General features: G+C 43.5%; 2 protein-coding genes and 1 non-coding gene across 3 annotated transcripts; all 3 read left to right on the top strand.

Moving 5' to 3' along the window:
* The first annotated feature begins 9,158 nt into the window (after window positions 1-9,158).
* LOC101777007 lies at window positions 9,159-13,016 on the top strand. The gene has a single exon (XM_004962979.2). The coding sequence runs from the start codon at window positions 10,001-10,003 to the stop codon at window positions 12,713-12,715; it is 2,715 nt and encodes a 904-aa protein (XP_004963036.1). The 5' UTR covers window positions 9,159-10,000; the 3' UTR covers window positions 12,716-13,016.
* A 697-nt stretch (window positions 13,017-13,713) lies between these two features.
* Window positions 13,714-19,004, top strand: LOC101786176. Its single transcript, XR_002676987.1, has 3 exons — window positions 13,714-17,855; window positions 17,978-18,156; window positions 18,476-19,004. It is a non-coding gene; the product is annotated as an uncharacterized LOC101786176 (transcript).
* Window positions 19,005-21,646: 2,642 nt separating this feature from the next.
* Window positions 21,647-24,046, top strand: LOC101777418 (B3 domain-containing protein LOC_Os12g40080). Its single transcript, XM_004962980.2, has 5 exons — window positions 21,647-21,732; window positions 22,239-22,373; window positions 22,564-22,978; window positions 23,137-23,327; window positions 23,568-24,046. Exons 2-5 carry the CDS (start codon window positions 22,260-22,262, stop codon window positions 23,826-23,828), a joined length of 981 nt encoding a protein of 326 aa, XP_004963037.1. The 5' UTR covers window positions 21,647-21,732; window positions 22,239-22,259; the 3' UTR covers window positions 23,829-24,046.
* The last annotated feature ends 788 nt before the right edge of the window (window positions 24,047-24,834 follow it).

Consider the following 24,834-nt stretch of genomic DNA (forward strand, 5'->3'; position numbering starts at 1 on the left):
CCTTTTTTTTTTTAGGTTTGTTGGCCTTCGTCTTTCTCTAGGTCGTTGCTCATTCAGGACTTTATCCAATCATGCTCCATTTAGTCCAATTTCCTGCGAAAATAGAATATCCTCCAAAATAAATTGCATATGTGAAAATAGCATGTTTATTAGGTATGATTAATAGTTTAGGTATTAAATTCATTCCATTATCGAAAATAAATAGGGGTAAAAATGTGTCAATAACGAGTATCAACAATTACCAAATTCCAAACCGTGCATGACCTTTTTGGAGCTTCTCACAAGGCTCCTCCTTAAGAGCTGATCGAGAAACACACCACTAAACCATTTAGGTGATACCGATCACCAAGAGTAGCGAGCAAAGAACCTCACTGGAACTGCATAACCCAAAGAGATGGGTGGGTGCACACTACTCTCCAAGCATTAATGATGTCCTTAATCTTGAATTAAAAAACTGCAAATCACTTCAAGTGCTTCTCTTTGCTCTACCTCTAAATATTACTATGCAGTTCACTTAATGGAAAGAGAGCTTAGTTGGACAAGCTCAACAAGTATTTATAGACCAAACCAATAAACTAGTTGTTGCCTTCGTATGCTACAAAAATCAGTAGCACCAACTAATGCTGTGCATCAGTACTGTGCACAACGGATTAGACAGTGGCCAATTTTTACAGTCACCGACTTGTCCGCTGACTCCTTTTACTATTGATACCGTCACATACGGTGTGATATTGAAACCATCTGAGAGCCCATGCTGAGTCGAGCCGATGATTCCCGACTCATTCGGTGTAAAACTACTGTTCATACCGGAGCATAGGTCGTGGCCCATAATTCATACAAAGCCGATGCTGAGCAAAGACAATGATCACCGACTGATACGGTCATTGTCACTGTTTACACCGGATCAATCTGGTGACAATGTGTTCATCCAGGACTATCAACAGATGGAAACCCCTTTCACCGATTCATTCGGTGCAGTCAGGCGCAATTTAAAACTGTAAAACTCATCCCATTCAATTTCTTTGAGTTTTGATTTTGCTTCTTCACTTCTCCGGGTTTCAACGAAGCTACGTAGTGTCAACTGTCAAGTGAACTAACTTTATCTTCAATATTCGCGCATATCCTTTACAAGTCAAATGATGGGGTCAATAATACCATGAAAGTCTATCATTGTACTAATTTAAAATTGCCACTAAAATACACGTTAATTGTAATGATCATATTTTCATTAATGACTAAAATCGAATTAGGAGTCTAAGATGATCTTTTCACTTTGAACGTTGATGCGATCTAGAGCATGGATGCACTGGAACTGCCGGATGTATTATACCAACGAACTACGCTTGCGTCCAGAACAACATGAACCTTCTGCTCCTGATATTTCATTTATCTTTCTATATACTTCCATGCAATCCGTCGTTGACACGCAAAATCCAAAAATCACTACGTCACACACAAGCTCGCAAAATGACTGACAGCTATCCACAGCGCTAATCCGGCCTGCATCCAGTTACTGTTACTCTAAAAGGCGCGACCTTAAAACATGCTGTCGTTGTTCATGGATGGTCAACAACTCACCAGCATACTATACTGCAGCAGCCTCCATGAGACCATGACGTATCAGGGAAAGGCATCTCGCTTTTCACTGACCTTGGATTAGCAGGAACAAAAACAGATGCTGTCACCATGTTTATTTTTAACCCCCAATCACCATACTGGTCAGACCACCGAGGCCACTTCATCGGGGGTACTAAACTAAAACTACTGAATTACCGCCACATGCATGGTGTGCGGTGCCAGTATAAACAAAACAAAATTACCGGTCTCGTTCAATTCAACGCCTCTCGCTCCCTTCTTGCTCTTCGATCTCCCAGCTTCTTCAACGCTTGCAACCAGACGGTCGATCACGCCATCTCCAGACCTCGAGGCTGAAGAATCTCTCTCTCTGTCTATGGTGGCTGTCTCCGGCCGGGAGCTGCGACTGCGGCCATTCCGAGACGACAGGTAACGAGCTAGCAAGGATTAGAGAAAAGAGATTGCTGCATGGCGGACACGGACTTGTGAGCGAGCGCAAGCCAACAACAAAGCTAGGACACCGAGCTCAGCTGCTGCTCTACGCAAAAGCCCATGTAGGTCAAACACACAGACAAGGGCTACTGGGCTACTGCGCCGTGAACTGTACTAGGCTACTGCTGGGGAATATTTTTTAAAGAAAAATTGATGGTGGTGATTAGTAGTAGTGGTTAGAAGAGAGATTACGATATAGCTCGTGGACCAGGATGAGCAGGTTCCAATTCCATCTCCCTTGGTCAGATCGCTCACTCCCAAGGACACCAGCCAGCAGAGATCTTTGTGGGCTTCTGCTTAACACCATGACGTGCAATTCTCGCGTGCTCGAGAAGAAGAAGAAAAAAATATTTCGAAACAATAATCAAGATGGTCTTAAAAGTTCGTTGCAATATTTTAAGGCCTATTTGTTTCCATCCTCCTTAAATTTTAAATTTTAGCTCCTAAAAAGTGACTAAAATGTGACTAAAGAGCCAAACACTCCTCCTAAAAAGTGACTAAAAACTTTTAGGAGGTCCAAAACTTTTAGACCCTCCACCCCCCTAAAACCGACTAAAACGTATCCTGGACGGCCCCTACCCCCGCACCCACGTCCCGACCGCACTCTCCCCCGCGCGCCAGACCCGTCCACCCTCAACCCCGCCGCCCCCAACCCCGCCTCCCTCAACCCCGCCGCCCCTAGATCCTCAACTTCGCCGGTTGTCCGAGGGCCAAAGAAAATGTTGTCCCGTACCCTCCCCCCTCCCGGGCCCCGCCGGCCCCTAGTCCAAACCTCCCTCGGGCTGCAGACCCCCGCACTCTTCCCTCGATGTTCCCTGCGCTTCCCCCCAACCCGACCGCCGTTAGATCCGCCCATCGACGCTGGCTTACGTGGCCAAGAACCGCCGCCCGGGAGCTCCCCCGCCGGATCCTGCGCCGCCACCCACCGGGACCTCCTCGTCCTGGTCCTCATCCTCCTACTCGAAGCGTCCGTTGTCATCCAGTCCGCGACGAACCCCCAGGCCTGCGGGGTGAGTTTCTTCCCTTTCCTATTCTCGATCTAGTATTCTTCCTTCCTCTTGCTGATCTAGTTTTGTGCGCAGGTGGATTGTTCGCCACCGGCCATCCCCTCTCCCAACCCAGCCGCGCCTCATTCGCTCCTGCGCGCAGAAGCACAACACCCTGCCCATGGACAAGTACAATTACAAGAACTTCCTATCTCAAGGATCCTCCTCCGGTGCATGTAGCTTCCGCAGATCCCCGCCTGATGCAGACGAAGACGACTTTGGCCCGTTCGTTTCGCCGGTGGCCCCCTCCCTGTCCGCTCCCCAGCAGCACATGGAGCATTTGGATCTCAGCTCACAAGCGGATTTCTTCCCCAATATTGAGTCCTACCAAGAGTTTCTACAGGGTGCTGACGCCGGTTTGGAGCAGCCACTCCCTCCTCGGGCTCCTGGAGTGAGGGTGCAAGCAGCCACCGGTGGGGGGTGTGGTCGAGGCAAAGGTTTGCCTGGAGGTAAAGTTGGCTTTGGATGAGGACGAGGCAAATGTTTGCTTGGAGGGAGAGGTGGCAGCCGTGGTGGCCGAAATTTGGAGAAGAATGTGGTGAAACTTTCTCTGCAGGCCACGGCTATCACAATCTAGTGGATGTTGATGCCGGTGACGAAGAACACGACATGCCCTCAGAAACACTCTCTCAGGTAAATGCCTACACTTTCTCTAAAACACTCTCTCTGATATGTTGTCTCTGATATGGTAGGGAAATGTTGTTTTTGATATGGTATGGTAGTGTTGTTGCCATTTATTTTTCAATCGTGTGACATTGCAATGCTATTGATTTTATTGATGTGTTGAATTGTTGTATGGATGAGTGTATGTACATTTGAGACCAATCTTAAAAAAAAATCCTACGAAAAAGTTACTGTTGCAACTCCGTTTGTATACCAGTTGCTCTGGACGGCTGGTTGCAACTCCGTTTGTATACCAGTTGCAACTCAGACTGTCAGCCGATTGCAACTTCCGTCGTACACAAATTGCAACTCTGGTGGTAGACCAGTTGCGACTCGTGTGATGGGCCAGTTGAAATCCAGTTAAGTAGGCTAGTTGCGACTGCCTGGGAAGGCTGGTTGCAACTCCGTTTGTATACCAGTTGCAACTCAAACCGTCAGCCAATTGCAACTTCAGTCGTACACAAATTGCAACTTTGATGGTAGACCAGTTGCAACTCGTGTGATAGGCCAGTTGCATTTTGTGCAACGAGTGCACAGACCCTCTCTAACTCTGCGGTCCACGCGCCAGCGCACGCCTGCAGGACCCTCCCCACATTTTCCTGCCAATCCGCAAAATTAAATGGACACAACCGACCACATGACACCACCTCACAGGTCAACCCAACTACCAGAAAGCATGCATGGATGAAATCTTTTTTTGATTCTATTCGAAAAAATGTGATATCTTCTAAACCACATATCCGTTTTTGAATCCGTTTGAAGTAGATTCTTCAAAAAATATGCTTAACAAAATGAGATCCATGAAGGCTATATTTGTTGAATTGTTGTATGGATGAGTGTATGTACATTTGTGTGTACTTTTTTTACAGAATGGAATAAACATGTGGCTAAAAAAAAATTTGCCACCTGGAGCTACCTCAGTGTCATGGCGACAGCAACGAAAATTTTTTGCCGCCTGGACGGTAGCCCTGGTTGCAGGTTGTGGCGCCAATAGCCCAGTTGCAAAATGGCGCCAGCAGTCCAGGGCAATTTTGGCGTCAGACTTGGGCAGGGGCATGGGGGAGGGTAGAAGGGTTATTTTGCCACAACATTTATTGCTTTTAGTCAGTTTTAGGAGGTGGAACCAAACAGTCTTTAGACCATGGACTAAATACTGACTAAAATTTTTTAGGAGCTAAAATTTTAGAAGGTGGGAAACAAACAGACCCTTAGTCAACCTTCAACCTTCGTTTATGTAACCAACTACAATGCGTATACTGCCACGTAACCAAATTTCAACTTTCGATTTGGTAAAGTGCCGTGGTTTATACATAAAAAGTTACTCCCTCCGTTTCAAATTATAGGTCGTTTTGACTTTTCTAGATACATAGATATTATTATGCATCTAGACATAGTGTATATCTAAGTGTATAACAAAGTCTATGAATCTAAAAAAGCCAAAACGACCTATAATTTGGGACGGGACGGAGGGAGTACAATGAGGCATTTATATAAAAGGTTTAGTATTTACTTACCACTTGAACATGACGATATTTCTAGATGATCAAGTGGGTCTTAAACTCTCTCGCAAAAGTTTAACCATCTTAAAACCTTCAAATACATAAAAGAAGAGGTATAATAGGACTATGTTCCACCTATTAACCAAATTTTTAGTTTTCATTTATTTGGGCAAGTGTCATGATATTTCATCCAAAAATGTTATCCCAAACAAAAACAAAAGCAAAATGTATAAACTATATAACTGTCGAACTAGTCAATATGGCTTGGCCCATGGTGGTGCACACATGTGGCAACCAAAGGCCCCTCTTGCTTGGTAAGGTGTAAAAGTGATGCAATACTGCGAGAGGATTTGGGCTAAAAGCCTAAAAACTGGTGTTCGGTGGGAATTACTCAAAACCTAGTCCAACCCGCGAGGACGTCTGACTCAAAACATGGTACGTAGTGCAATGCATTCCAAAACTTATGGTTGGACTTTTGAAGCCGAAATACATTCAGAACACGCCACTTCAAATTGTCGTTTTTGTCCTGACAAAACTGTCGTTTGTACCAATTTTGAGAATTTGGAAGCCCAATGAACCCATCGCATTGAAGAGCTACGAGCACAGAGCAGAAGGCAACAACCGTACCTAAACATTCGGCAGCCTCCTCTTCAAACATGGCCGTGTTTAGTTGGGGAATTTGGGAGGTGCCAAATTACTGTTACAGCACTGTAGCACACTGTAGCGTTTCGTTTGTATTTGTGAATTATTGTCCAAATATTGACTAATTAGGCTCAAAAGATTCGTCTCGCAAAGTACAACAAAACTGTGCAATTAGTTTTTAATTTCATCTACATTTAGTACTCCATGCATGTACCGCAAGTTTGATGTGATGGGGAATCTTCTTTTTGCATAGTGTCAAAGTTGGGAGTTGGGAGTAACTAAACATGGCCATGCTCTCAAGTGTCAACTCCAACCCCAACCCCAACTCCAACTCCAAAGCCTTGGCGTTTGGAGACTCGAGTGGAGAGGAGACCTTGTGAGCCGAGCCTGACCTTAGCTGTGAGCCTGTGACACACTACAAAGCGACAACCAAAGTAGTCGCCCAAAGCCAGGCAGGGGCTCACCCATGCTTCGACATCTTGCGCCTGCGACCTTGCCCATGTCCTCACCTCACACAAGTGGCCACACACAACCAAAACGACCCACTACTCCTAACTCGAGCTAGCCTCCATAGCTCCATTAAAAACCGATTAGGTTTTCCTTGGACCTGCACTCCAGCCTTTTACAAAAAATAAAACCTGCCGGATTCTGCAGACGTTTTGTTTTGTTTTGCAGCGTGTGCACGCTGATGGACACTCGGCTTGTTTGTTCAGTCAGGATTCAGGATTCAGAGTTCAGACTTTCAGATCATGTGTGTGTGCGATCATTATTGGCGTGTGATTTCAGATCGATTTGTCAAATGATTAGGTCAGTGAGCTAGTTGCGGCAAGTGGCAGTGCAATTTGCAGCTAACAATCCTGTGTACTAGGGAGGGGATGGGATCTAATCTGAATTTGTAGCTAGGGGTCAGTACTAAGCATTTTTTAGGGGGCGTTTGGATGTCAGGGGCTAAACTTTAGCCCTGTCACATCACACGTTCAGATGCTAATTAGGAGGACTAAATATGAGCTAATTAAAAAACTAATAGCAGAACCCATAGGCTAAATCGCGAGACGAATCTATTAAGCCTAATTAATCCATCATTAGCGAATGGTTACTGTAGCACCACATTGTCAAATCATGGACTAATTAGGCTTAATAGATTCGTCTCGCGATTTAGCCTAGGGGTTGTGCAATTAGTTTTGTAATTAGACTATGTTTAATACTCCTAATTAGTGTCCAAACATCCGATGTGACAGGGGCTAAAATTTAGCCCCTCCCTGCCAAACACCCCGTGCATGGGAATCTGACTGGAAATGAGGTCTACTGTGCCCATGCATGCTGGCAGTCTGGCACTCCATGAGCTGACCTAGGAAGTCAGTAATCTTGTCTGCTCACCAGAGTTTGATCAGATTTCTTTCTACTGTATCTTTTTTTTTTTTGAAATGATAGCTGAAAAAAGGTGGTTGTGATCTATGCTGAATTCCTGATCTGTAGCTTTTACTTTTTGTTCCAGTACAGATTCAATCCTAGGGCTAGTGAAGCAAAGCCATGAATAATTGGAAGGTACTGCGACATGTCCTGCGGTTTATTTATCTCGCTCCCTTGTCCTTATTGCCCCATCTTTGCATAATGTGGTCCTGTATTTGTCGTTAGACAAAAAAAATGGGTACAAGTTTGGGCTTTCAATGAGGAACCAATAACGGTTGGGATCGTATGGGAATGGACTAGGAAGAAGAAAGAAGAACAGTATCTTGTGGCAGGGCAAGGGTCCAACTGTGAATGCTTTCAGCATTCAAGTGCAGTTCCCCAATTGTAGAAGGTTCAGCCAACTTGTGCGGGTTAATTTCTACTCTCTGTTTTTATTTTAGTACTAAGGCTTATTTTGTAATCGTATTTAATTGACTTCTTATGGTTATGGTTTTGTATATTTCATAAATGGAATAGGTGGTCAAAGTCTTGTTCTAACGAAACAAAATAACTCTCATAAAAAAAGAGAAAATACTTCTATATTGGAAAGATTTCACTAATTATTATTGAAAGATGGTACCTTTTGTTTGGCAACAAGTCTGAAACTACATGAAAAAATATTAGGGAAAATCTATATTACGAAATTCTTGTTGTGAGTTTTTTTTATCTCCCTCTTCTAAAAGTAAAATTGCTTCATTCGACATGAAATTGACTTTGGACCCTGGATAAAAGATCAAGATGAGGCCGAGCAGAAACTGTTGCCATCATTCAGTCTGAGTGGCAGCATGGATGGATTGGATGGGGCGACGAAAAAGTTCCTTGGGCCTTTTCGGCGACAGCTCACTGCTTCACAAGGCCTATGAGGCCATTTGACTTTGTCCTCTCCACTGACACGCTGGATTCTCTGTGCAGCTTCAAGATTCACACACACACACGCCTCACCTGACCTGATCCATCCATCCACATCACGAGTGTCATGCAAAGTTGACAAAGTTAAGGAGATGATAATCATATGGATAAAAATAGGTCCATGGCGTGACACGACACGAATCATGCAATTGGTCAGCTACAATTCATGCTGGGTCGGATTTTTTTTTTCCTTTTTGGAATCGAACAGGAGATCAGCATTCTTTGAGTTCCAGCCAGCATGAAATGGAGACATTATTGCATAAGCTCAGATACACTAAAAACACTGTTGAAATGTCCATGCCAGTACTATGGATTTTCAATGATGGAAGTCAATATCAGTTTGGGGTACGAGTAGTTCTCAACATTAAAAATTCCTGCTTTAGTCCTATCTAAACTTTGGTGGGACCTACTCCAAAGATAAGGAGCTAGAACAGATACAAACTTGTTACATTAAAAAAAAACACAAATCATCATGAAGAGCAAGAAAAGCAGCATAACACTAGGCGAAAAGGGCCAGAGACAGCTCCACAAATCAGTCAAGAAGACGATCATTGTGACAAAGCTTTTGCTTTACCCCCCTCACGAAAAAAAAATCAGGACCAATGACACTGCGTTTCAATGGAGGGAAAAGGTTTTCATCCTAATAAATAAAATGAGGAAAAGTCAATGCCCAAGCACTTGTTTGGATGCAGCTGCTGCTTTACAGCCAGACCACTCTACCCTGTGATGTGGGTCCCAGAGGAAAAATAATGCTACCAAACCAAACACTTTGTTTTTACTTGGTGGAGATAGTACACTAAAAAAAGCACTCACAAACAGCTGCCCCCTAAAATAGTGACTGTCAGTACTTTATTACTCCAGTCCAGAGTGAGAGGCAGGAGGAGGAACAAAGTCCAGAACAAATAAAAAAGTTGGTGGTGTGCTGCTGCAGCTGCTAGCAGTAGCTCTTGCAAGGCAATGAATGCAACCTCCCCCTCATCATGATGCACTGCATTTAGTGGCATTGAAAACACTTGCAAGGTGTTTGGTGAGAGGAGCGAGGGTGTGGCTGCTCTCTGCATCTGAGCTTGAGCGTCTTCCCCCATCTGGAAATCGAGCTTGGCTCTGTTCTTCTCCTGTTTGTAGCTGTAGATTTCAAGAACTATTCCAGCACATCCCACCCCATTTCGTTTCACCGGTGGTTCGAGCATTGTTCTAGCTGCTCCACAGCTCAAGAGGGAGAAAAAAAGTGGAGTCAAATCTTTTGTATTTCTCAGCTTTCTTTTCCCCCTCCTTGTTTGATGCTGTGCTCTTTTCTTTAATTTGAGTTCTTGATCCTGCCAAAAGCAAAAGCCCTCACCTTTTGTTTGCAAAGGTGAGGGGTGTCCTCGCATTTCAAACCCTCTCCAATCCCTCCCACTACAGAGCTCCAATCTCTCCCTACCTGCAGTTTCCCCACCCCCAAATCCGTTTCCCTTCCCCGGAAACCTCGGATTTCCACACCCAGAGCTCCACCGCCGCAGTTCTTGATTCACCCAGACCCAGTTATCCAAAGATCCAGTTTTCGCACCCGAAACTGCAGTTTTCCTGCATTGTTGGTCCAAGAGCACACCGAAATCTCCCCATTTCCCACGGAAATCTCGGGGTTTCCCCCGCTCCATGCCTCACTCCGCTCGTTGATCCAGACCGCCGCCGGAAAGCTGCGATTTTTCCGCCCGGGAGCGGCGGTTTCTCGATCCGAGGCCCATGCATCTGTCGCTATGGAAGCCGCTCTCCCACTGCGCCGCCGTCCTCCTCGCCAAGAACCACCGGCGCCGCGGCGGCGGGGGCGGCTGGCACGGTGGCCACGGCAACAACGGCCACCGTGACGATCCGTCCTCCTTCCTCCGGCAGCTGCGGGACGCGCTCGACGCGGCGTCGGAGGACGGCTCCCTCTGCCCGCCGCCGGACGCCGCCGGAGCCGATGCGGACGCCGCCGTGTCCCGCTCCCGTTCCCTGGCGCGCCTCCGCGCGCAGCGGGACTTCCTGCGCGCCACGGCCCTCGCCGCCGCCGCTGGCCCGTTCCGGTCGATCTCCGACCTCCCGCTGCTCGCCCACGCCATCGCCACCTTCCTCGCCATGTATCCGGACTACGCCTCAACTGCCGATGTCGACCGCCTCCGCGTCGACCATTACTCCCACCTTGACGCCCCCGGCGCCGGCAGGGTCTGTCTAGACTACTGCGGCTTTGGCCTCTTCGACTCCAGCTGGGATTCCTCCTCGTCGTCCTTTACATTGCACGAGCTCAATGCCAATTTGAGCAACCATGCACTCTATGGCGGTGCTGAGCCTGGCACCGTGGAGAATGATATCAAAGAGCGCATTTTGGAGTACCTGAATGTGCCAGCCAGCGAGTATGCGCTGGTGTTCACAGTGAGTCGTGGGTCAGCATTCCGGCTGCTTGCTGAGTGCTACCCCTTCGAGAGCAACAGGAGGCTGCTGACGATGTTCGACCATGAGAGCCAATCGGTCAATTGGATGGCGCAGAGTGCACGGGCAAAGGGTGCCAAGACACGCGCCGCGTGGTTCCGCTGGCCAACGCTGAAGCTGTGCTCGACGGAGCTGCGGAAGGAGATCGTGGGCAAGAAGAAGGGGCGGCGACGGGATGCTGCAGTTGGGTTGTTTGTGTTCCCTGCACAGTCTCGAGTGACCGGTGCCAAGTACTCCTACCAGTGGATGGCGCTGGCACAGCAGAATGGGTGGCATGTGATGCTTGATGCCGGTGCACTTGGTCCCAAGGACATGGATTCGCTGGGGCTCTCGCTGTTTCGGCCAGACTTCATTATAACCTCGTTCTACAGGGTGTTTGGTTCAGACCCGACTGGGTTCGGTTGCCTTCTGATCAAGAAGTCAGTAATTGGGAGCTTGCAGGGGAGAAATGGGTGTAATGCATCGGGGATGGTGAGGATTGTTCCTGTGTTTCCACAGTATCTCAGTGACTCGGTTGATGGATTCGATGCATTTGATGGGCTTGAAGATGACTCGGGCATTAACAAAGATGAAAAACCAGCTTCTAATGCTCAAAATGGGTCACAGCTGCCAGCATTTTCAGGTGTCTACACGTCTGCTCAGGTTAGAGAGACTTTTGAGAGTGATCCTGGTCGTGACAGCAGCTCGGATAGGGATGGGGCAAGCACCATCTTTGAAGAAACTGAGAGCATCTCTATGGGCGAGGTCATGAGGAGTCCAGCATTCAGTGAGGACTGTTCATCAGAGAACTCTTTCTGGGTTGATGTTGGCCAGAGCCCATTGGGGTCAGAGAAATCTGGCCAGTTCAAGAAGGGGAAACTGGGATCACCATTACCATCTTCTTGGTTCAATGGAAGAAAGTGTAACAAGAGGATGTCACCAAACTTAACTTCTAGGATATCTAGAAGCCCACTTTATGATGGCCATGTGATTTCCTTTGATGCAGCTGTGCTATCAGTCTCGCAAGATACAGACTGCCTCAAGGAAGACCCTGAAGAAGAAATTTTTGAGAATGGCCGGAGAAACCATTTCAGGCAGGTTAGTGAGATCCAAGAGGAGCCTGAGGTCGAAGAGGTGGCATGCCAACATGCTATGAATGGTGGTGCAGAGCACAAAGAAAGCGCGATAAGGAGGGAGACAGAAGGGGAGTTCCGGCTGCTGGGAGGGAGGGATGGCAACAGCAGATTTACTGGGGGGCGACTCTTTGGTGTTGAAGAGATTGATGGAGGTTTAAGCATGGGGCGCAGAGTTTCATTCAGCACAGAGGCTAATATTATTGCTGACAGGTTGAATCGAGCCTCAGATGCTGCTGAAGCTTCTGGATATACGTTCCGTGATGATGAAGGTTGTGCAAGTGATGGATATGATGATGCTCAGGACTGGGGCAGGAGGGAGCCAGAGATAATTTGCAGGCACATCGATCATGTTGATATGATGGGGCTCAACAGAACTACCCTTAGGTTAAGGTACCTGATCAATTGGCTAGTAACTTCACTTTTGCAGCTAAAGTTGCCAGACTCAAAAGGTGGTGACGGAGTCCCTCTTGTCCACATCTACGGTCCCAAGATTAAGTATGAAAGGGGAGCAGCTGTTGCTTTTAATGTGAAGCAAAGTGATGGAACATTTGTTAATGCTGAAGTTGTTCAAAAGATTGCTGAGAAAAATGGTATATCTGTTGGCATTGGTTTTCTGAGTCATATAAAATTAGATATGAACCAGAAACAGTTAAATGGCACGCTTGATATACCTGAGGCTTCGTTTTATAAGAATGGCCGCAGAGACAATAAAAAAGTGACTGTAAGAGTTGAAGTTGTGACTGCTTCACTTGGCTTCCTTACTAATTTTGAAGATGTTTACAAGATGTGGGCTTTTGTTGCCAAGTTCTTAGATCCTTCATTTCTTGAAAGTGAGCGCCTTACCATTTCTGCTGACCACTTGGAAGGACAAACTTGAGCATGACATGTAACATAGCAACCACCAACCAACAAATGAGAGGAAGGTGATTTCTCCTTCTGTTGAAGCATATGTTGTCTTTTATGCTTTCGAGGGGTAATCAATAGTGGATTTAGCAGATTTGTTTATTCTTTGCTTAGTTCCTCGATATATGAGTTGTATGACTTGTTTTTGTTCATGTAGAATTTGCTCAAATTTGTACCAGCAGCTCATCAGTAGAACTCTTTCCCATGGAACAATGTTTGTAAATCAGCTCACTGGAAATGAAATAGTTTTGAGTGGCTTTGTGCAAGTTCTATTCGATCAGATGTGTGTTCATAATGGAGCTTTTACATCTTCGGCTAACATTTCATTTTGGTGTACTTATGTGTGCTTCTTGATTAAAATTAGCAACTTAGAAATTCTGGGGTTCCTTGTAAGACATGGATTTTGCTGAGTACTTCCACCGTTTCTTTTTGTAGGGCAGGCGTATTAGAATTTGGAAAAGTCAATCTTCACATTGTATGCATGGTTACTATACAAAATATGTACCAATAGATTCATATTTGATAGATCATGTAATACGACTTTGATTTTTCAGAGTATGCTTCTAAAGACTTCTCCAAATCCTAATATCTCCAATAAAAAGAATCGGAGGAAGTACTTACCTGTATATGAATTGAACCCAAAAACATAAAATGCTTTGAATGCAGGTTCCAATTTCCTTACCAATGTGCATCTTATGCTTCTTAATCTGTACAATACATGTTTGTTTCTCAATAGTAAAACCATCCAGTTGTTTTTTAGGTTAATTTTTTATCACTGCGAAAATTAAATGCCTTGATAGCTATATTCTAAGAGGTATCCGAAATCAAATCCTGCTGCTTCTGTTACCTTGAACCATCTTTTCAATGTAGTCCTGAAGTCTTTTCCTGTTGTACTATCGGTCCATGTCATACGCATTAGTAGGATCCTGCCTGAAATGGAGATGATCCATGGCATACACGTTAGTAGGATGATCTTGTGATAGGAAATGGAGAAGGTCCTATGCACCCATTAATGTTTCCGTTTTGCTAATAAACCAAAATCAGGAAAATGAACTATAGATTTGTTTTGTGCATTGCTGTTAACTGTCCAGGTAAAGTAACTTCTATTTGAACTGTTCCGGTTCAGTTTGTTTATGGCTTTTGATGGTCCCCATTCACTAGTAGATGAAAATGTGGAACTTCATCAAGATCCAGGTACTGCTAGTAATCTAAGATCAGAAATTCATAACAAATTATTGTCCTAGCTGTGTTAGATCTTTCCAATGCTCAGTTCTTTTTTTTATGTGCTGAAATAATCCGTTGATCTCATGGATTTTTCTTTCAAGTACTTGGTAGAGCTTACATCATGGTATTTAAAGCATATGTAGGAAATTTACTGGTTCCAAATGCATTTCATTTCAATACCTCAAATCTTAAGTTTTATTTTTAGTTTTTGGTGAAAGTAAAGCCAATGTCACCATAGGTTTTTGAAGTCTATGGCAGAAACCCCCCATTATTCTTACCTGACCAGGCTTTGCTTTTTTTTACCTGATCATTGACCATGACTATGCTTTATACTGCTTAGTGCTTACTCATTTTGACAGCCTGAGATGCTGGAATCTCCCGAGGATACCTTCAAATTTAACATATCAAATCTCTTATAGTTGTTCAGTTTTGTTGAAAGCAAAGAGGTTATTCTATGTTCGAGGTCTATGGCAGAAAGCCCTGGTGAAACCAGGACCTGATTAGACCTGGTGCGTGACTGACCATGCCTTTTGTTCAATCAATTTCACAGTTAGATGCTGAGAATGTCTCTAGGACACCAAAGCAGCTTGGTGCCAATTTCTTTACTATACTAAATCGAATCACCAGGTTGAATTCAGGTCTGTACCTTTCTTCCCTATTATTTAATGCTACTCTATTTGTGCATAGTGGGTTTTAGTTCCATTCACAATAATTTTTTTTAAGGGTGTGTTTGGCCTGGGTGGATTAATATCCAAATCCGTTTGGATTGATAATCCGAATTTGAAGTAAACTCTAAAAGTTCCTACATGTTAAATGTGGTTGACTTGTAAGTTGTAAATTTTTGGTTTCCCCTGTTGGGAATGGGACCGCTGTTTTGGAGTTGTGAGTTGTGACAACTGATGTCTTGCAAAAGTCCTGGCAATACCTTGTTCTGGTCTTCTTCTTGGTTTATCAACACATGAAGACAAAGTCCACGAGAGCAATTTTTAAATATTGATACTGTCGGATTTAGTGACCAGCAGTCCACCAGGGGGTTACCCAAGTGGTAGATTTGTAGGCGGGGGAGATCGTGAGACCAAGAACTCGAATGGTAACACAGAGGCGCAAGGTTTAGATAGGTTCGGGCCTTCGGAGAGTAATACCCCATGTCCTGTGTTCTTGTGGATTGTATTGCTGATCGCAGGTGCGAAGAGTTAATGTGCCCTCAGGGGGCGCCCCTGGTTGCCTTACATAGGCTGACAACCTAGGGTTGCAATTGGATAGGATCTAATCCTAGTCGGTTGTTACAAGAAAGTCAATCTAAGTCGGTTTACAACAAGTATCCCGTGATATTCGGGCTGAATCGGTTGGCCCGACCTCCAAGCTTGTGCCTCACGGAACTTCACACCTTGCCCCGCACGCCATGGTCGGGCGGGGCCCACTTGTCAGGTCAGCCAGTATCCTGGTCGGTGGGGACCTGTGGGTACCCTTATCCCTCATATACTATTCCATTTCTCTGCAGAAGGAAGTGAGACTAGCATATATCAGCAGATTCCTTTCGACTTTAGGGCTTGGGAGTCAATATTCCCAGTGGCAGTGATCATGTCATGCTTTTCAAGCGAGGTTCATTTTCAGCAAAAGATATGCTGACCAACCTTTTGTGCCAATGTACTCCACGAATATAGGCAGTCTGGTGGCCTGCACTATATCTATGCCTGCCTGCCCGGGGCTTGAACATCAGTAGCACTGAACTGCCTCTTTGTGGAAGTAATGTATTAGCTTTTTGGTCAAAGGTAAGTGGCCTTATCTTTGTTGATCTTTGGATCATGCTGTGTGGGCTGTCCTGCATTTATGCATCCTGAAGTTCATACTTTGCTTCCTGTTGTCTTGGTACATGATTCTGAGAAGACTTGGGATTTTGATGACATTGACTGAAACATTCTTAGTTCTTTGAAATGATTTTAACTTTTGGGCTCCCTTATTTGATTTATCTGAAAGAAAACACGAGTGCTGTTTTTTTTATAATTTTCCTTGTGGGAACATTGGGTTACACCTGCTACACAAACTGAATCTTAGATAAGCTTCTAGATAAATAATGCCTGGTATCAGCGGTTCTCTCAACGTCACAGGTAGTGCTCCAATAAATAACTGCCTACTTACCATTGACTCATTTTAACAGATGTGCAATGTGAAGTTTATGGTCATGACCACTATTCTAGAATTGAAATTTGTATTTCGAGTTATCATCTCAACTACTGTAGTGGTTCGGTGAACCTAGTTCAACTTAGATTAGAGATGGCATCTAACTATATATGTGTATATTCTTATCCAATCTGGTGTAAGGAGCTCTTTTTGCAAATTATTGTTGCCTCTATATGCAAAATTTATCGGTTAGATCTTGTGCTCCTAAAAGCTCACGACGATTACTGCTTGTCGCCATCGTTGTCTCTAGACAATACGTAGCATAACACATTTGAGTTTTTCTTTTGGCCCTATTGTAGTAGAGTTGCTCCTTCACTACCTTGTGCCATTGAGATATACTGCCAATATTACTGAAGTTCTGAGGTTAATTATCATGTACTTGCCTACCTACTATTATAGTAAAAATGGTTGTTTATGATGTACTTTGAAGCATGTTTGCCTTTATTGCATAAAATATGTTCAATGATCTATATAGGAGAACCACCGGTTCTGCAAATACCGGCGAGAGCTTTGTCTGTTAAAAGCTTGAAGCGTAAAAGTTCTCAAAATATTGGTGAACATATTGTGGGAATACATGAGCTTAAAAAGATTGTCTTCTGTCTTAGTTCTTCCAAAATGCAATTGAGTTTTGACCATAAAAATTTGCATGCACACATAGAATTTGAGACTTTTGGGAATCTTGCACGTAAAATTTTCATGGATACTTACTTGATATATCTGTAGAAGTCATCTACAATCATCTCTATTATGGTAGGAGAAATCACATAATGAGGAAATATTTCACAAGATGCAAGGAATGCATTGTACATCATTATTGGAAACACATGGATGATTGGGGAAAGAGTTTTCTCAATGTTATGATTGGTGATTATGTGGTGAGGCCTGTGATCTCCTGTAAATTTTCTTAAACTATTTCTTTTACTTATTTTCCACGGGAGACTGGACAAATTGAACTGACCCTTTCATAGCCTTGATCCTGAAGTTTAGTTAGAAAAATGAATGTATTTGGTCAAAATAGTGCTTATAGCTTGTCTGAACAACCAAAGCTTCTGCTGATACTTAGGACAGTATTATAGGTTTTCTAGGAAAAGATAACAGCACTGACCTGGTTCTGCGGTGCCTTCGATGTCATGCCATCCTTGGAGGCTTCATTTTGGAGATCCCACCTCACGTTGCTGGTAGTGGCAACAATGAAACCTACCTAGGTAGTTTGCCAATTGTGGTTGTGATATTAGGTGTCTTCTTCCATCCCGTGTCTTCTGTTGCATGGTGATCTTTTTTTTACAGGAAATATTAATTTTTCAGATTCAAAGTATATCATCTAACTTTGTTGAACTCGTTGACAAAACATTACTCTTCTTTGGACTTGTTTAGCAGCTAGAAGCTACAGTTTTCATAAATGTTAATGGAAGCCAGTGAAATTGTTTTAACCTCCATATGTTTGTTATAGGTAATTGATAAGGATTATGCTGTCAAGCATCTTCCACATGAAGATCAGACCATCACACTTTGCCATCCTAGCAACATCAAGAAATGGCATGCCAGTTTCAAGGTCAACACAGATGGTACATGCATTCTTTCTCTTGGCTCATCAGACTTTTTTCGTGACAATGGGTTGCAAGAAGGTGATATTTCTATATTCGAAGTATTGAAGAGCCAGACAAGGACCACAGTGGCAGTCCATCTGCCTAAAAGATACCGTCTACCAGGTGATATTTGCATACTAGAAACATGTAGTACGAGGAATGAGCCTTTAGGTGTAGCTCTATGCAGTACATTTCACACTTATTTCTTTTATGATTAAGTTTAAGACATGAAACTATTCCTGCAGAAGGAGTTACATCTTCTGAAAGTTCTGTGTATGAAGATACCAAGCCTCAGTATGCAGTCTCACATAAAACCCGTTTAGATAATCAGCAGAAGAGGAAAGTAGTAAAAAAGGTCAAAGCTATTCAGTCAGAAACCCCAATTCTTGTGTTTGTCAAGGGGCTTAGTGGGGATTACAAGATGGTGAGTTCACATAACTTTGTTTTTTCAAAATTTTCTGAAGAATGGTGCTACATGAACAACCCATCTGTACAACCGTGTTACATCAGAAGATCAGAGGGTCTGAATCACTTGGATGGCAGTTCACTTACTAAATTCTAAGAGCTTGGATTTGCTGGTTGTAACACCATTGTACAAATGGATTGTTTGTGAAGCGTGTGTGGTATGTTTAACAGCTTATTACTTTTCAACATTTCGCAAGGGGAAAAATGGTATTATATCTCGGTTGTTTACTTGAATGTTTCTATTCCTATATAACATTTTCCATGCACATCACAACCAGGGCCTGAAAAAAGATTGGGCTGTAAAGTATCTCCCACACGAAGAGCAACCACTGACACTTCGACGGCGTAAGAAGGGCGCTGCTCATACTAAGAGTGGGAAGCTAAACTCCTGATCAGCAGCGATGGGTTGTATCAGCTTGGTGGACGCTGGAATCAGTTCGTCAAAGACAACATGCTGCGACAGGGTGACATCTGCCTGTTTGAACTGCTGAAGGAGAAGTGGCTCACCATGTATGTCCATATCATCCGTGATCCTGCAAAGAAAATGAAGCGCGGCTGATCGTTGTGGGCATGAACCCAGTAATGTAGTAATGTTTCTGTGATGCAAATTGTCATTCTTGTGGCTGTTCCTCTCCCATGCAAGCTTTGGCAAGGAACTTGTGTCTAGCACTATTATTCTGAATTTTCTATTAATTTGTGCTACTGCTTGTCGTTCCCTGTCCATGCTGCCACTACAAGATTTCCGGAGTGTTCTTTTTTTTCCCCGACTGGTCAACGGTTATTAACATTTTTGTTATTTACATTAAAAAACCAAGGGGCTTATAGTCTAACTAGACATTTTATTAGAGTTATATACTAAGTGGCCAATTTTTTTTTTGAATTGTTGATTGGCGATTCTTTGTTTCCACCCTTGGGGATGTGCAAATGAGGCCACAAAACCGTTGGTCACTTGAGGAAAAATCGTGAAGGATACAACCATTTGGTCATTTGGGTACCTTGTGTGCTTGTGTGCTTGCAATTGATTTGCATCCTCGGTGCTATTTGGAGCTTGTCGCACGGAGTTTATATGCAGTCTATTTTGGTAGGTAAAAACAGGAGGATGACTGGATGAGAAATACTATGTTTGATTCCATAAATATAAGGGGGTTCTTTTATGGTGTTTGAGAAGTTACCATTTACCAATATGGGTTACAGATGAAGGCATTGACGCATTGTATTGGTTCCAAGTGCATTTTTGTTCGGTGTTTAGATAATGCTTTCATTTGTTCTGTTGAAAGTGAAAACAAGTAATCATGATGACTATGGCAGAAACTCTGGCTGATTCTTATCTGATGAGGCATGGCCGATTCTCATGATCTCATCTGATTAGAGTTGTCATGCCTTCTCACTCAATTGGCAGCCAGAGATGCTGGAGAATCTCGTTCTCCCCAATGAGACCTTTAAAATTTACACGACAATTCTAGAATTATTTCAGTTGAGAACCCTACCTGATTAGGCCTGGCTGATTTGACCTGTGAGTGACTGCTCATGCCTTATTCCGTTCAGTCAATTTCACTGTCAGAGATGCTGTTAAAATCTCCCAGAGGATACTGAAGCAGCGCAATGCCATCGTCTTTGGTGTTTGGCACACAGGGGCTAAATTTTAGCCCCTGTCTCCCAAACATCCCCGGCTATAAAAGGAGCTCAGTTTCAGTTCAGGTCTATTCCTCACCTCTTCCCTGTCATTAATAGGCTAAATCGCGAGACGAATCTATTAAGCCTAATTAGTCCATGATTTGACAATGTGGTGCTACAGTAACCATTCGCTAATGATGGATTAATTAGGCTTAATAGACTCGTCTCGCGATTTAGCCTAGGGGTTCTGCTATTAGTTTTGTAATTAGCTCATATTTAATCGTCCTAATTAGCATCCAAACATCCGATGTGACAGGGCTAAAGTTTAGCCCCTGTCTCCCAAACATCCCCGGCTATAAAAGGAGCTCAGTTTCAGTTCAGGTCTATTCCTCACCTCTTCCCTGTCATTAATTCATCTTTTGTTCCAAGTGGGTTTTAATTCACATAAATGATTTTTTAATGTTAAATGCGTTTACTTAACTTTTGGCCTTTTGGGCATCCCCTTATTTCCGAGACCTTTGCACTCTGCCACTGGTGAAACCAATGCTTTGGAGTTTCGAGTTGTGAGCTTGTGGCAACTGATATCTTTTGGAAACAAATCATGTTAGTTTCCCTTCTTCTTTCTGGGTCTCTTTCATTGTTTCTAGCGACCTCGTTTAATGTACATAATATTAGGTTATACTAGTATTAGAAAAGACTAAAGACTAGTATACGAACATCCGATGGTCAAGATTAATTGTATACTACTAAAATTTTCACCTGTGGTATAGGTAGTATATATGAGTAGTATAGTTAGTATAAGGGTATCATGGTAAAAGAATACAAATGACATCACTAAAATTTTATTTTTAACACTAGCATAAAGTTTAAAAGATCATTCCGTTTAAAATATCACTTTTCACATGTAATAATTACTAAATCATCCATAATCATGAATATTTAAATCTTATATATACTATATACTACTAAGTAATAGTATTGTATGTAAAAGAGCTCTTCTACTATTACAATTCATGTGTTGTTTCCTTCTGGTGAGCAACTTTTGGGCTCCTTCTTGTTACCGAGTCTTTTCCAATGCCAAAAATCATTACTGTTTTCTTTGGTCCTGTGAGTTTCTACATCTGAAGACTTCAAGACCCTGTAATATTTTGTTTTGGTATCTTTCATTTTCAGTTGTTGGCTGCTACACATGATATAGAAAAAAAATTCTAACTGATAGTATCCGTTTCTTATAACTTACTAAAAGGAGCTGGCACAAGCATTTGTCAGTACTCAGATTCCTTGCAGCTTTTGGTTCTCAAGCAAGCATTTGTCAGTACTCAGTAGATTCCTTGCAGCTTTTGGTTCTCAGTAGTCCAGAACATTAGGGTCTTGTTTAGTTGCTAAAATTAGAAGTGCTAAAATTACTGTGCCGGCACTGTAGCACATTATAGCGTTTCGTTTGTATTTGTGAATTATTGTTCAAACATTGACTAATTAGGCTCAAAAGATTCGTCTCGCAAAGTACAACAAAACTGTGCAATTAGTTTTTAATTTCATCTACATTTAGTACTCCATGCATATACCGCAAGTTTGATGTGACGAGGAATCATCTTTTTGCATAGTGTCAAAGTTGGAAGTTGGGGTGAAGTAAACAAGGATTAGATTCTCAATAAAAGTAATCATGCCATGCCTTTTTCTGCATCTATTTTCAGTGAAGCTATGATTACCAACGATTGGTTAATGTGCTAAAGAGTGAAAACACAGCTTGATCCACAGGAACGCAGCAAGTACAGGATCCACACGTGTAAGCACTAGGCAGTGTGGCTTTTGGCTCACTTGAAGTGGTGCCTTACCCTACACCTACGCCGGGTGCTTGGCCGGCTGGTGTTGAGGCTGCTTCTCTGCAGAGCATCATCGACTTGTAGAGCTTCTTGCCAAGGTTAGTGGCCTCTTCCTTTTCTAGATCTTGGTAGCACAATCAGAAATTGTCCTGATCCTTCTGGGTTTGCATTTTTTTTAATTTACTTAGCCTGGAAAATATACACGGAGTTGAGTGTTGTGTGAGACCTCGCAAGTCTGTCAGGGGTTCATAAGGATTTTGCTTCTGGGGACAAGGTTTACATTGCCCTAGGAACTGAATTCTTTTTTTAGTTTTTGTTCAGTCATAATGATGCTTGTTTATCTTTCGCTTTTGAGGGACAAAGTAGTAGCACCGGTCCCAGTATCACTAGATCCTAAAAATGTCTGGTGTTCTAGATACATTTGAAGTCATCATGCCATACCTGCAACATACTTGCTTGCCTATCATTATAGTTTGGAAAAAATATTGAAACCTTAGGATTATTTTTCTCATACTTGCATAGTCAGGGTGTGTATCACTGTATCAGTGACAGTGAGTGCATGGATTAGATTTGAAGTTCCCCTAACAGCTTCCTTACATGTTAGGATCGTTGGAGAGGTGATAGGATGAACAAACCTAGCGCAGTATGCAAGGAGTGCATCGCACACCATTATTGGCACCACATGGATGACCAGAAGCGTTTCTTCAAGGTTATGATGGGTGATTTCAAAAACGGAGTGGTAAGACGTTCTCAATAACACCGTTCTTGTTATCTTGTATTAATGATGTAGAAAAGGAGATCAGAGTATCAGACTTTCGAAACACTTGTAGAGAAGAGACCATCTATGCTCATGGGTTTCGTGCAAAAGTTGTAACCATAGACCTGGTTCTTAGAAAATTGTAAAAGACCTAATTTGCAAACTCATGCAGACCATACCAAGAAAGTTTGTGGTTAACATCAGAGAGCATTTATCTGAAGAACTCAAACTAGAGGCGCCAGATGGCAAAACATATGCCGTTCAGGTTGCCACGGAGCAGAACGAGTTGGTCCTTCGGACTGGATGGCCAGATTTTGCCACTGCTTATGAGCTTAAATTTGGTGACTTGTTAGTGTTCAGAAACTGTAAGAACTCCCACTTCAAAGTCCGACTCTTCGATCCAAGTGGTTGTGAGAAAGAGCTGTCTTGTGTTCTGATGGACGGCGCTCCTTGTGTGCAAGAAAGGAAAGTTTCTCACGGTGATCATACACAGTCACCAACAGGCAAAAGGATGGAAATTGGTAGCCCAAGTGGCAGTAGAAAAACTTCCAAGATGAACCCAATAGACTCTCCTTCACAGAGAAGAGGTAAGAATTTGACGTATTTGATTTACATCACCTTGAAGAAATCCATCACCTGCAACCACCAGGTTATATATGTGCTTAGGATTTGGTTCCTTTAGATTTAGTTCTACGGGTATATTCTGAATTTGATGATCATGCTTGTGATTGGGGCTTCTCTGCAGGACATGTCCCTTCAGCAAGGACCAAGAGTCCTAGGCATGGAGTTGCTAAGCCTCCATACATCTTACCGCGATACACAACTCTGAATGATCAGCAGAAGAATGAAGTAGACAAGAAAGTTGGAGCTATTGAGTCCAAGATCCCCATTTATGTGGCCACTATGCGTAATAGCAATACTGCCCGCGCCTTTTTGGTGAGTCATCATTTATTTTGTTCAGTGTTAGAACTAAAAGGAAACTGACATTTCATTTTCCGAAAGTTTATTCCCCGCTGAGTTTAGTGGGAGCATGTGAATTTTATTGTGACTGAAATTACAGAGCAGAAATTTATTCAAAAAAAATTACAGAGCAGAAAAGAACTGCAGCCTGTTGCTTTGGTTGTGTTAGCAATTTAGCACTGAAAATTCTTTTGCATTTTTTCCATATGCAATCAGGAATTCGCTATAGACTATGCAACAAAGTATCTTCCACGCGAGAACCAGACTATGAGGCTTCGCCGCCCGGGTCCCAGCAAGGACGATACATGGGAAGCTCTATTCCGGGTTAAGAACAGGAGGTACACCCTTGGTCGAGGCTGGAGGCACTTTGTGGATGACAACAAGCTGAAACCGGGCGACATCTGTCTCTTCAGCCTGATGAAAAACACGAAGAACCTGACGATGGACGTCCACATTATCCGAAAGAGATCGATGTAGTTGTAGTTGATCTGCATCAGAGCTGTTCGTGCTGAACTGCTGATGTCTCTATGTGTGAAAATGGCGGTGCTTTTGTGTTCGAAATGCTCATTCAGTGTGGTTAGCTTATCTCTACTATCCATCCTGACTCCTCACAAGAGATCACTGGAGTTTAATTCCTTAAGTTATCCAAATACAACCTCCAGAATGAAACTCTGAATGTGATGAACTTTGAATAATCTTATGCTGCCCCCAATATGTTGCTTATTTATGGCGAGTTTAGATGAGAATGATCTTGAATGGTATATATATTAGTCAACAATACAAGTCAGTAGCGTTTGTGTACGTATAAGTTTACTGTCAATGTTTGGATCCTAAAGTCGGTAGTGTGAAATGTTTTAGTAATGAAGTTACAGTGATGCAGAAGTACTTTCAGTGACGAACCTACCTATTCTTCCAAATGCTTTTTTGTACACCTCAACTCAGAATTGTCCAGTTTTGTTGAAAGCAAATACAAGGCAAATCATAGTTGATGCCTATGACTGGTTTTGACCTGACATTTTATCATGCAGTTGGAGTACTGGAAAATCTTAAATTTCATAGATGTAAGGGCTTGTTTGGTAGAGCTCCACGCAGCTTCAGATCCTGAAAAATAGCTCTGCTCTAGAATTTTTCAGCCAAACGGTTTTAGATCCAGCAACTCCACCACGGATCTGCTCCACGAAAACGGTGGATCTACCCCCAGATCCATGGATTTGGTGGAGCACCTCAGGGGGTGCTCCACGAAATCAAATTTGGTGGAGTTGGAGGAAATTACCCACCAGTGCCACTCATTAGTGGAAAATGACCGGATCGTTCTATTTCTTCACAGCTTCCTCTCGCGTTGCCATGGCCGCGCCCCGCTCGCCGCAGCCCCGCCGCGCCCCACCCGCCGGACCGCCGCCCCGTACCCGCCGGAGTACCGCCCCGCCCGCCGGAGCGCCGTCTCGCTTCGCCGGCGGCCCGCGCGCCCCGCCCGCTCGAGCGC

The sequence above is a fragment of the Setaria italica genome, chromosome III, assembly GCF_000263155.2.
Source record: "Setaria italica strain Yugu1 chromosome III, Setaria_italica_v2.0, whole genome shotgun sequence".
NCBI lineage: Eukaryota > Viridiplantae > Streptophyta > Magnoliopsida > Poales > Poaceae > Setaria > Setaria italica.

Bases quoted from the DNA above. Each gene is read 5' to 3' on its own strand.
- LOC101777007 (XM_004962979.2), top strand. From the start codon at position 10,001: ATGCATCTGTCGCTATGGAAGCCGCTCTCCCACTGCGCCGCCGTCCTC.
- LOC101777418 (XM_004962980.2), top strand. From the start codon at position 22,260: ATGAACAAACCTAGCGCAGTATGCAAGGAGTGCATCGCACACCATTAT. The intron at 22,374-22,563 runs GTAAGACGTTCT...AAACTCATGCAG, and splicing joins GTGATTTCAAAAACGGAGTG to ACCATACCAAGAAAGTTTGT. The intron at 23,328-23,567 runs GTGAGTCATCAT...ATATGCAATCAG, and splicing joins ATACTGCCCGCGCCTTTTTG to GAATTCGCTATAGACTATGC.